Here is a 13082-nt window from a genome sequence, read left to right as displayed (position 1 = left end):
AGAGAAGAAATAAGCAAAATGGGAGCTAGGAAACAGGAACTTGAGGTTGAAGAAATTATTTCCTGGCCGTCTCGGGCTCCTGGGGAAAATGACGAGAGGTGAAGAAACTGGTGGGAGCAAGGGGAGAGAATGGGCGAGGGGAGAGTGAAGAGGTCACACTTCACTTTGTGTTTGTTTACAAAATTACAAAAGCAGCAAATGCTCTTTAATATTTCAAACAAGACAGCCACCCCTCTCCTGCAGTAAGCACCGTTAATCCTCACAGAATGGCTCTTTAGTGGCGAAGATGAGGATTAGTGACAAGCAGAATCAAGTGGAAGTCTGATGCAATTACACAGAGAAGTCAGACCAAAAGCTTCATCTCAGCCTGAAACGTCTGTGTGTTCACTTGAGATCACTAAACCCACCATACCGTTCGACATTTTAGGGGAAAAGTAACAGGTTTTTATCATATGGTCATCAAGACCTACTGCAACCCCCCGATTCCGGGAATGTGAACTCCTTTTATAAAAGCAGGGATTTTTTTTTGTCCCCTCCAATCTCTGATTGGGCTTCCCTTGTGGCTCAGGTGGTCAAGAATCCACCTGCAATGCGGGAGATCTGGGTTCGATCCCTGGGTTGGGAAGATCCCCTGGAGAAAGGAAAGGCTACCCACTCTGGTATTGTGGCCTGGAGAATTCCATGGACTATATATAAGAGTCGGACACAACTGAGCGACTTTCACGTTCACTTTTAATCTTTGATTATCGTACCACAAACTCCATGAGAGCAAGAATTTCTGTCTAATCCCAGGCACCGCTGATCATTGTTCAGTCGCTAAGTTCTGTCTTTTGTGACTCCAGGGACTGTAGCCTGCCACACATAATTTTTTTTTAGTGAATAAATACACCTAGACAATGAAGACAAAACCTCAGCAAATCCAGAGTAAAACCTAAAAGGTGAAAGGGAAAATGAAAGGAAAAAAGGAGAGGAGGGATGAAATTGGAACAATTTCAGCTTCTGGCATTCATTTTCGCCTCTTCTCTCCCTTACCCTACCCTCACAATACATCTGCAAGTCCTGTCAAACCAACTCCTTAAATAACGTCTCATCTCCACAGCCACTTCCTGTTTGATTACAGCCATCTCCTACCTGGTCTCTGGCTTCAGCCTCACTATCTACCTTCCATTCTGTTTTCCATGCTTGTGCCAGTGTCAGAAGTGAAAATATCACACGAATCGATACAGTCCTACCATGTTTAGGGGAAAGCATGCATTTCAGAGGACACAGAGCCCTTTGATACTGGGGGTAGCACAGGTTCAGTCTAACAGAGTTGTTAAGAATGAGGCCTTGGTGAATGACATTATGCCGGTGGCAGGAACATGGATGGACCTAGAGATGGTCATAGTGAGGGAAGTCAGCCAGAAAAGGGAAAAGCAAATACCATATGATATCGCTTATATGTGGAATCTCAAATCTGACACAAACGAACTTATTTATGAAACAGATTCACAGACACAGAAAACAAACTTCTGGTTGCCAAAGGGGAAAGCGAGTGGGAGACGGATAAATTAGAAGTTTGGGACTAGTAGGTATAAACCACTACACATAAAACCAATAAGCAAGATCCTATTGTATAGAGCAGGGAACTATATTCAGTATCTTGTAACAAAGATAAAAGAAACATAATGGAAAACAGTATGTATATATGTATAACCGAATCACTTTGCTGCACATCAGAAATTAAGGCAACACTGTAAATCAACTACAATTCAATTAAAAAAAATGTGGCCCTTGTGAAGACTTAAGTGTGAATATGAGCTGAGCTACTTACAAACCGTATAGCCTGTGCAAGTCACTTACCTTCTCTCAGTTTCTTCAGGAGAAATGGGACAATAATCACACCAACTCAAGTTGGTTGTGTGAATGAAATAAATGAATACGTGAACAGAATTTCTGTTCAGTGGCTGGCACAATAAGCATTCAGCATCATTTTCTGTTGCCACATAGTACTTCTCACCATTTCCCAAAGGAACCATGGTGTTTCGTGTTATATTTGCAAAACTGCAAGACTTTTCTGTTTAGAATGTACTCCTTTGCTCAACAGCCTTCTACTATTCCAAGATCCAGCCTCATTCTCCTTACTTCTTTTCAGCTTCTCCAGCTTCTGCAGGAAGCGTCTGCAGCTTCTCTAGCCTCTGCAGGAAGGACTATTTCTCCCCTGTGCAGCCGCTGACTCTTACAGACTTCACTGAGCACTTACGCTGCATGGGGACCACTTCTAACCTACTCCGTGTCTTCCCCCGGAACGCGAGCTCCTTGAGGGCAAGCATTGCCATTTACTTATCTGTATTTCCAGCATCTTACACGCCCTCCAGTAGAGAACACGTTTACATTAAAAACACAATACTGTCTGTAGTCAGTTTTCTCTGGCTTCTTTGGCATTCCTCGATCACACACTTTTAGGTGTGTGACCTAGACCAGTTATTTAAATTTCAAAAATCTCAGCTTCGTTTTCTGTGCAGAGGAGATAATGAAAGTATCTACCCAATACACAGGATTAAAAAATGAGATAAATCTACTTAATAAATATTAACCGTTATTATTATCAATATTTTTATTTCTGATACTGTATTTTATATGTCTAGAAATTCCGTTTAGATCTTCCTAATATCTTTCATTTATCTCCTAATCATACTCATGTTTTCCTTTACATACTTGAGTACATCTGTATGACTTAACTGTTTAAAGGTCCTAGGTAGCCAGTCCCCCATGTCTGTCATTTCTGAGCCTGTGTTTCTACTGATTTATTTTTTCTCCCGGTTATGCGTCATATTTTCTTGCTTCCTGTACTTTTTAGTTGGATGCCAGACTTTGTGAATTTTATGTTGCAGAGTGCTGGATTTTGTTGAATTCCTTTAAGGAGTATTGAATTTTGTTTTGGTGTGCAGTTACTTGCAGATCAGCCTGATGCTTACTTAAGTGGCTGAGGACTCAGTCCAATGCCCTGTGTGGGTTGAGGTTTCTCCACTCCAACTGGTAGAACTCTGAACTAGCCTTGTGAACACGCCAGGAATCGCCTTGCCTACTGTTTTCCGGTCGGTCTTTTTCCAACCCACACATGTGCACAGTTTGTAGCCAAAGACTCGAATACCTCCTTGCAGTTCTCTGGAGCTAAGTGAGCAACGTACGCCTCTCCAGTGCTTGGCCCTGCGAATAAGGCCACCGCAGCCTCCCTAAACCCCAGCCCTCGTCTCAACTCAGTAAGACCCTCCTGATCTCCCAGTGCTGGCACTTGGCAACTGTCTCTCAGAGACCACAGTTCCACACTGACTGTTGGTCCAGTGTCTGAAACAGTTGTTACAGACATTTTGTCTGATTTTCTAGATGTTTATAGCAGGAAGACACTTCCTTTAGCATCATTATTTTATTAAATAAAACATATATATTCCTTGGTAAAAGCACAGAGCTCAAAACGAAATTCTCATAAACTGTGAAAATCAACTGTGGACAAAAGCTCTTTGAGCCAATATCCCTAAATAGAAGTAAACTTCAGGGGAATTTCAGTCTTTGCCAGACGTGGAAAATTTAGATTAATCTTTCTGTATTGAAAGAAATACCGAAGTGAGAAGTCGAATGTTAAAGGCTCATTACATTTGAGTAGATCTTTTTGCTTCCAAGAGTCTAAAGTTGTCTAGATAGCACTACAGTTTTCATGAGGTTATTTGACATCCAGACAGAGGGAAATGAGCACCATTCAGTACTCAGTCATGCAGGAAGGACACTGCATCTCCAGACTTGCTAAAACCTGGGATGAAACTTTTCTTGCCAAAAGGGGTCAGGTCCTTACTTTTCTACAGGTGGCTTCACTTTTAGATATGTGAGGCTGGAACTCTGTGCTTCTCTTGCTACCTCCCAGAAGAGTTAGTTTCCTCTCAATGATGCTAAAATATGTACTTGATGTTCTAAGGAAGTTATCTGCAGGAGAACAATATAATAGCAGCTCCATTGAGTAGGCATCTGGCACTTGGCATTCTAATTGAAAAAATGGGGCTTAACAAATACTTCCCTTTGGAACCATGCCTCTGAGTGTTTTTGCTCATTCTGGATTAAAAACTGGGGACTGACACATTTTGGGACAGAATGATGTTCTACGGTTTCCTGGAAGAAACTGAGAATATATTAAAACTATTTAACCAAAGACCTGACATAAATGCTGTCTTTGGTGTTTAAGAAATCAGAGACTGATTAAGAAGCATGACAATAAATATCCAGCATAAAATCTAGGTCCTTTTGGTAGCACAGGAGAATTAAGGAGAATCTGGGGTCGCTTCTTTTCAGCAGCTGAATGAATCATTCCTTGATGCTGCTGCTGCTGCTAGGTTGCTTCAGTCGTGTCCGACTCTGTGCGACCCCATAGACGGCAGCCCACCAGGCTCCTCTGTCCCTGAGATTCTCTAGGGAAGAATACTGGAGTGGGTTGCCATTTCCTTCTCCAAATTTCTTGGTGGCTCAGGGGTAAATGAATCTGCCTGCAATGCTGGAGATTTGGGTTTGATCCCTGGGTCAAGAAGATCCCCTAGAGGGGGAACTGGCAACCCATTTCAGTGTTCTTGCCTGGAGAATCCCATGGACAGAGGAGCCTGGTAAGCTACAGTCTCTGGGGTCCCAAAGAGTTGGACACGACTGAAGCAACTGAGCATGCACACACATAAAAAAGATAAAGAAAAGAACACCTGTTTATAGTCCACTGCTCCATGGATCCATAAATCATGAGAAGAATTAAGGATATCTGAGGATTGTTTTCCATAGTTATCTTCATGTGCTATTTCACAAACCAACTCTAGCTATATGCACCATTCTTCAATATAGTGAGTATTCAATATATATTTGCTGACTAGTTAAGGGACAGAGAAAGGATTAGGAAAGATAGGTTCTGGAAAGATAGGAAAGATGAAATAGTACAAAATTCACTGATACACTCATAGCTCCCAGCTTATGTGGAGATCAATGAGATAGTGTTTCTGAGCTAGTTCACTTAAAATTTCATTCACATTGATTTCTGCCTACTGGTCATTTGTAAAGAAGATGATGCTATTCTCAGTACACTGGCATGAGAGTGAAATTGGGATGGATGATCTCTAGAGTTACATGTCAGTAGTAGAAATAGAGGTCCCTGGTGGCTTAGACGGTAAAGCGTCTGTCTATCAATGTGGGAGGCCTGGGTTCGATCCCTGGGTCGGGAAGATTCTCTGGAGAAGGAAATGGCAACCCATTCCAATACTCTTACTTAGAAAATCCCATGGATGGAGAAGCCTGGTGCAGGCTACCGTCCATGGGGTTGCAAAGAGTACCAGTAGAAATAGAGTACCAGTAAATCTGAGTTCTATTTCTATCTTTGCTACTGTGAAATCCTTTTGCAAGTTACACAATTTCACACTTTATAAAATGGGCACAATAATATCTACCTTATCTATTTCTTAGGATAGTGACATGATCTAATAAGAAAACAGGCAGAAAGAGTTTTAGCAAAAAAGTTTCAGTGTCTGCATATAAATTAGCAATAACATCAACTAGATCAGGGTAGGAAATCTTGCAAATTCAATAAAAGCAGGGAGCATACCTATTTACTTACTATAACTCCAGAGCCAGGCACGTGGCAAGTTTACCAGAAATACTTGTTGAATGAATGAGGAAATCGTTTTGGCCTTCCTCTAGAAACTGTCTTAAAGGCATTCAATACTTATTTGGAAAAGCACATAATATGAAAATAGGAATAAAAACAGATCCTTGAAAACAGATGTGAACAAAGGTTTTGATATAGTCTAGATCTGAAAAGTGTAATTAAATCTATTTTAGTAGTCTAAATGTAAGAATCTAATCTAGTGTCATTTTTAAAAAATAAGCTCTCACTAAGGGTCTTTCACATTTCACCTCACCAAAGGTCTCAGTCAATATAAGACATTTTCAATCAGCATTTTTCTTAATATTTTCCTTGGGTTATAATCAAAAGATGCAGAACCAACAACATGCAAATTGATCTTAAGTTTCATTTGTTGTAAAATAGGAATTACAGTATCTACCAGAGAGAGATGCTGTGAAGACTAAATGAATTACTGCACATAAAGCTACACTTGGACCTCAACAGGCATCGTCAGTGATGGTGATAGTGTTGCTGACGGCAGCGCCTCCGGTACAGACAGACAGCTCCTTAAAAGGAGCGTGTTCCGAGAGCCTTGAACAGTATTTATGCTGAGCAAAGAGAAAGAAGTTTGGAGGGCATAAAGGAAGGCTAGAAAATAATTCAGGAAGACTCACCACCATTTTTGCCTACTGTTCGGAAGCATCTCCAGAAGGCCCGTAGGAATGATGCCCTGTTGTGAGGGGTGGCTTGGATGAAGCTGAATTCCCGGAAAAGAATATGAGTTCCCTGACATACACTGTTAAAACTGCAAAGAGAAAAAGCAAGAAATCATCACTGGACGGGTAGTTACAGAAGACTGGAATTAGAATAAAAAGTCAAGAAGATATAGAACAACTGCCTGGAGAAAAATCTTTTCTCCAACAAAACTCTGGACTACAGCTTAGACCAAGTCGCTCTATGAGGAATTCTCTCCACATAACTATATCTCTTTGGAAACTTTTGGTGTCCGATTCCTCTGAACGCTACCTCATATGTGTGTGTGTGTGTGTGTGTGTGTGTTTGCGTACACACACTAAGGAAGCTTTAATCAGTTGTTGGAACATCTCATATAGAGGGAAATCTTTGTCTTTAGCTGGATGATGCTGGCACTCATATCCTTTTGGAGAATACGTCTCCCTCTACCCCATTTGAAATTAGGTTTCCTGGCCTGGCGTGCTGCGATTCATGGGGTCGCAGAGTCGGACGCGACTGAGCGACTGAACTGAACTGAACTGAACTGAAGACATTCTTTTTATCTCCTCTCTGGCCTCTATCTGGAGAAAGAAATGGCAATCCACTCCACTATTCTTGCCTGGGAAATCCCATGGACAGAGGAGCCTGGCGGGTTACAGCCTATGGGGTTGCAAAAGAGTGGGACACGACCGAGCGGCTAAATAACTGACCTATATTAGGTGCTTTAAGAACAACACGGCTTATGGAAACACAACTGGATTGTCTGTTGCAGTTTGGGGGTGGCGTTGTATACCTCTCTGACAATAACCTTAGAGGAAAGTCCACATGCCAAAGAAATAAAAAGTTCCAGACAGACACTAAAGGCAAATAAGGAAAACAAGGGTAGAAAGTGGCCCCTGAATGGGAGCATGAAGCAAAGCCCCAGGGCCCAAGTGAGTCATTGTTTAAGCTGGGCTGGGGAAGGGGAAAAAATACACTCCATTGCCTTTGGGTTCTTCTGCCAAAGAAATAAAGGCTGTAGAGCCTGGCGTAATCTAAAAATGGAAAATCCACCAAAGAATAGGCAATTATCCAGTAATCATCACTACCAAAGACAGACTTCTGGTTCCAGAAAACTCCTAAAGTCCCTGACAAATAAATCATGAGTGGAAAATATGTTAATCTTTGTAGAGAAGCAGACATTAGCTGAAGATGGCAAGCAGTAGAGGGATAGTGGGATTCCAAATGCCACTTTTCATTTGTTTATTTAAAGGGGGAAAATATTCCGAGTCTCCGTACTGAACAGGAAAAAAACATCAGGAGCCATCTAATCCATTTTCCTTTTCCCTGACCAAGTTTAGAGGGAAGTGTCTAATCTGTCTTTAACATGGAGCATATTATCACTTGGGATAAAATTAGCCTCTTTCTGTTAATATTAATAACACTGTATGAAGAAGAAAATTACATGCCCTTCTTTCCCTATGGAAAACGAGCCTAGAACTCTTACTTCTAAGATACTGTGAGGAAGTATGAGGACAACATCTGGCAAAGAATTAGAAGAGAGATTTTTAAAAAGCAACGAAAGTGTTAACCTAATTATGCGGTTTGCAGCGCTGTTGTCTTGAGTAAAGGAAAATGAAAAATAAAGCAAATGAGCTGTTACAGGTAAATGGAGTGGGCCACATTTCCAGCAAATGGAGTCTAGCAAATGATAACATTTTAGCCTAAATTTATGAAGCTACCCAGCAAAGAATTAGTCCCAAAGTGTACTGCACACCCCTCAAGGGAGACAAGCTGGTGTCTAGGTCATGGTCTAGGCTAAAATGGAACTAATACTAGTGAAATTCTATTCTTCATGTAGCTTTAAAAAAATAGCTTTTTTAAAACTGGGGAGTAATTTACGCATTGAAGAATCTAGCTGAGCCTCATTTACAGATGAATACAAATATACACAAGAACTTATAAAATAGGAATTTTATACAACAGGGCAAGTCAGATAATATTGAATATAAAAAGATTTAGAATCATGTTTACACTACCATCTTTAGATAATTCATACCAATAAAACTCATATTTAATTAAAAGTAAAAATAAGCAGGAATTAGCGAGGCAGCTAATTATGGAGATCATAATCACTACCTAAGGAGTTAACAGACAACCTTAACACAGCCAGTGAAGTTCTTTTAGATAAGATGGCTGTAAAGAAAAAGCAGAAAACACAATTACTCCAAACTTCACTGTTTTTCTTCAACCTGAAATATCTTTTTCCTACCACCCCCACCTCTTAAATTCTATCCAATCTTTTAGGACCATCTCAAATACCATGTGCATGAAGTCTTTTCCTGATTCCACCACCACAGCCAATTCCCATCATACATCACTTACAACTCTCTTGATGATACTCACAATTTGCTGCCTTGTTTTAAAGTGACTGGGTTTATATCCTCTATTACATTCTATACAGTAATCAATTAGTTTGTACTCATCTTTGTCTCCATTGCATTACCTAACATGTAGTAGATATGGCTTAAGAAAGATAAAAAAAAATAGATTAATGATACCAGGAAGAAAGCATCAGGATTTATGTTTGTAGCCAGCCACACTAGTGATACTGAAAGTCAACATTCTAGATCTTTTTATTTATTTATTTATTTATTTTCTACGATCTTTTTAAAAGCCCAGGACTTTGGTCTGATATTAGTGTTGTAATTCTGCAATACTAGCATTTTTTTTCTGATTGCTATTTGCCTGGCATATTTTTTTCCATGCTCTCTGGCATATTTTTTCCATGCTCTCAATTTCAATCTTTTTGCTAATTTTAAAAAGGTAAATACTCAGATTTTGTTTTTTTACCCATTTTACATTCTATGTATTTTGGTGAGTTTTTAAAATAAATATTTGATTAATCTCTGCCATCTTATTTTGTCTTTTCTCTGAACTGTTATTCTTTCCCCACCTCTTTTCCTACTTTTTGGTGTGCTAGTAAAGTTTTTAAAAAACATCACCCATCCCATTAGTTTGGAAGCTATGACAGAATCTGTAATCTTTTAGTATTTCTCTTAAATTTAATATACATATTTAGCTGAACATTTTTTAAATACAGAATTAATCATCTTTATCAAAACTAAGGCCAAAAAGTACACTTATTAGCACTCTTCTAATCTTTGGGTATTATTTTCTAGAATTTGAATTCTACCTTTCTTAAATTGAAAAACTTTTTTATTATGGTAAGATAAAAATATTAATATTTATCATTTTAACCACTGATAATACTTCTCATTTTGAACACTGTAAAGTGTACAATTCAGTAGCATTAAGCATATTCACAATCCTGTGTAACCATCGTCACTCTCTATACCCCAAATTTTTTCATCATCCCTAATTAAAACTTTATATCCATTTAAAAAACTGACTTCCTGCTTCTATTCTTCTCCTAGATTCTGGCAGCCTCTATTCAACGTTCTGTCTCTATGAACTGGCCTATTTTAGGCGCCTCATCTAAATGAAATCATACTTGTCCTGCTGTTCCTGGATCTTTCACTAAGTGTGTTTCCAAGGCCCATCCATGTTGTGGGAGACATCAAACTTCATTCCATTTTAAGGCTGAATAGTATTCTACCACAGGTATATACCACATTTTGTCTGTCCACTCATTTGTCAATGGACACTTGGGTTGTTTCTACCTTTTGACTGCTGTGGAAAATGTGGCTATGAACTTGGGTGTATAAGTATCTGTTAATGTCCCTGCTTTCCATTCTTTTGCATCTATGCCAAGAAGTCTGCCTCAAAGAGTAGTTCTATGTTTAATGTTTTGAGAAAACACCAAACTGTTTTCCACAACGCTAGCACCATTTTACACCCTCACCAGCAGTGCACAAGTGTTTCAGTTTCTCCATATTTTTATCAACATCAGTGATCCTACCACCTCTTTTTTTAATCACCCTCTTAGCAGGTGTAAAGTGGTATCTCGCTCTGGTATTGATTTGCACTTCCCTAATGCCTAATGATGCTGAACATCTTTTCATGTGCTTATTAGCCATCTGTATATCTTCTTTGGAGAAACGGTTATTTAAGCTCTTTGTCCTTTTTTTTTTTTTTGAATTGTCTTGTTTATTTTTTATTGTTGTTGAGTTGTAAGAGATCTTTACATAATCTGGATACGAATCCCTTATTAGATATGTGAGCTGCAAATATGTTCCCTCTTTCTGTAGGCTGTCTTCTTACTTTCTTGATAGTATCTTTGATGTATAAAAGCTTTTAATTTTGATGAAGTCTGATTTATCTATTTTTTTCTTTTGTTCTCTGTGTTTTTGGTGTCATAGCCTTGAAACCATTGCCAAATTCAATGTCAGGATGATATTGGATTGTTTTCTTCTAAGAGTTTCATGGTTTTAGCTCTTAAGTTTAGGTCCTTGGTGAATTTTGAGTTAATTAATCCAAAACACATTTTCTACCTGCATAAAAATGCACATTCTCATTAATTTGTCACTGTATTTAACGAAACTGAAATGTTCTTTAATAGTCATAAATCTTGAGAACAATTAGTGGTTACTAGAGGGGAGAGGCAGAGAAGGCAATGGCACCCCACTCCAGTACTCTTGACTGGAAAATCCCATAGATAGAGGAGCCTGGTAGGCTGCAGTCCATGGGGTCGTGAAGAGTCAGACACGACTGAGCGACTTCACTTTCACTTTTAACGTTCATACATTGGAGAAGGAAATGGCAACCCACTCCAGTGTTCTTGCCTGGAGAATCCCAGGGACGGGGGAGCCTGGTGGGCTGCCGTCTATGGGGTCACACAGAGTCGGACACGACTGAAGCGACTTAGCAGCAGCAGCAGCAGCACAGGGGAGAGAGGTAGAGGGAGGGGTAAAATAAATGGATAGGATTCAGATGTATAACTACAAGGTATAAAGTAAATAAGTTACAAGGATGCAATGTACGGCACAGGGAATATAGTCAATATTTTATAATAACTTTGTATGAAGTATACTCTATAAAAATATTGAATTATTATGCTGTACATATGAAACTAATATAATATTGTAGGTCACCTATACTTTAAGAAAAATTAATAAATAAAATTGGATCACAAATTTTGAAAAAAAAAAAAAAGGTCCTCAAGCTTACCTGTAAAATCAAACACAAAAGTTCCTAAAAATAATCTTAAAAGGGCATGCAAAAGTATACCAGATGCCTGCCTCAAATGGAGTTCTCCAAAACCATTATTTAAACTTCATTGAGTAAATTCTTTCATTTTCTTTAAGTTTTTAGTTTTATTCCCTTGAGATTTCATGTTTTTCTACTGTGAAATAATTTCAAATTTACAGGAAAGTGACAAGAATAGCACAAGGGATTCCTGAATACCCCTCACCTCGATGACCTGAATGTGAATATTTTACCACATTCGCTCTCCCTACACCGTTCTTCCTTTCTCAGCCTCTACCACACCCATACATGCATGTGTACATATATATATATATATATTTCAGAACTAGTCAACAGCAACTTGTGGACATGATGTGCCTTTACCCCTAAACACTTTATGTATTTCCTAAAAAATAGGCAGTTTTCTTATGCAACAATAATACAATGAACAATACAATACCATTGATATAACACCTTATTTTATATAATAAAACTGATATAATACTTTTATCTGCTCTACAGACCTTATTAAGATTTCACCAACTGTTTCAATAACGTCTCCTTTACAGGAAAAGAGAATTCAAGACAAAACATTGCATTCAGTTGTCATGACTTTTTAGTCTCCTTTAATTGGAAACAGTTCCTGGGTCTTTGTATTTCCTGACACTGACATTTTAAGAGCACAGGTTTTCCTCCAGTTGGGGTTCATCTGCTGTTTCCTCACTACTAGGTCCAGGTTATACTCTTTTGGGAGGATTATCACAGAAGTGATGCTGGGTTTCCCTAGTGCATCATATCAAGAGGCACTTGCTGGGGGTTAATCTAATCACTGGTGATATTAACTTGGATTATTTAGGTAAAGCAGTGTCTGCCAGGTTCACCCACTGTAGAGTGGTGAACTCATCCTTTGTAACGAGTAAGTCTTGTGGGAAATATACTGTGACTCTTCAAACCTTCATTTACTACTTTCAGCATCTAACGACAATTCTTGCCAGAAGCAATAAAAATTATGATGGTTTTACCGAATGGTGATTTTCTGCCTAATTACATCATTTCATCTACATTTACAAGTCTGTTTTCTATACTAAAGAATAGGTAGATGTATATATTTTTATTTCCTATTCTTTCTTATGCTAAAGTTAGCATAATATAGGTGTTCTTTTGACCAAATCTGATGATTTCTTTTTAAGATGTCATGAATAAAAAGTTCAGGAACTCTCTGGATCTTTGTGAATAATTTTTAATCCTAAAAGGTATAAAGCAAATTTATTAAAATGAAATTGTCTGAGGACAAATGTCTCAAATTGATTTTAACAAGAAAATAAATTAATTAAATTTCAGTTGTACCATTTTATTTGGTTACTATTTAATTAATTCTAGAGTAACATATCAAAAAATACAGCAGAAGCTGTTTAAAATTAATGACCTTTATAACCAGACATTTGTAAGTATGTTGAATAGTTTTGATACAATTTCATTTCCTCATTTAATAACAAAAAGTTGTTTATACAGAAAAAAGTCAACAGACTTCTATTAAGTGGTATCTGTTTTCTCCAGAAAAACTAAAGAAGTTCTAAGGATTCATTTATGATATCAATTT

The 13082-nt window shown here is 38.3% G+C and overlaps 1 protein-coding gene across 3 annotated transcripts in view; it reads right to left on the bottom strand.

Annotated features, from left to right (window-relative positions):
- The window catches only part of CSTPP1 (centriolar satellite-associated tubulin polyglutamylase complex regulator 1), a 213966-nt gene that overhangs the window by 115650 nt on the left and 85234 nt on the right, over window positions 1-13082 (bottom strand). For all 3 annotated transcript variants that reach the window (XR_011249271.1, XM_069554075.1, XM_069554076.1), the window contains exon 3: window positions 6298-6428. Coding sequence is in view for 2 of the 3 variants with exons in the window: in XM_069554075.1 (XP_069410176.1) it covers window positions 6298-6428 (131 nt within the window). In the remaining variant the exon portion in view is untranslated. The remainder of the gene's footprint in view (window positions 1-6297; window positions 6429-13082) is intronic.

Source organism: Ovis canadensis, chromosome 15, assembly GCF_042477335.2.
Source record: "Ovis canadensis isolate MfBH-ARS-UI-01 breed Bighorn chromosome 15, ARS-UI_OviCan_v2, whole genome shotgun sequence".
Lineage (NCBI taxonomy): Eukaryota > Metazoa > Chordata > Mammalia > Artiodactyla > Bovidae > Ovis > Ovis canadensis.
This window is presented reverse-complemented; position numbering and strand designations above follow the sequence as displayed.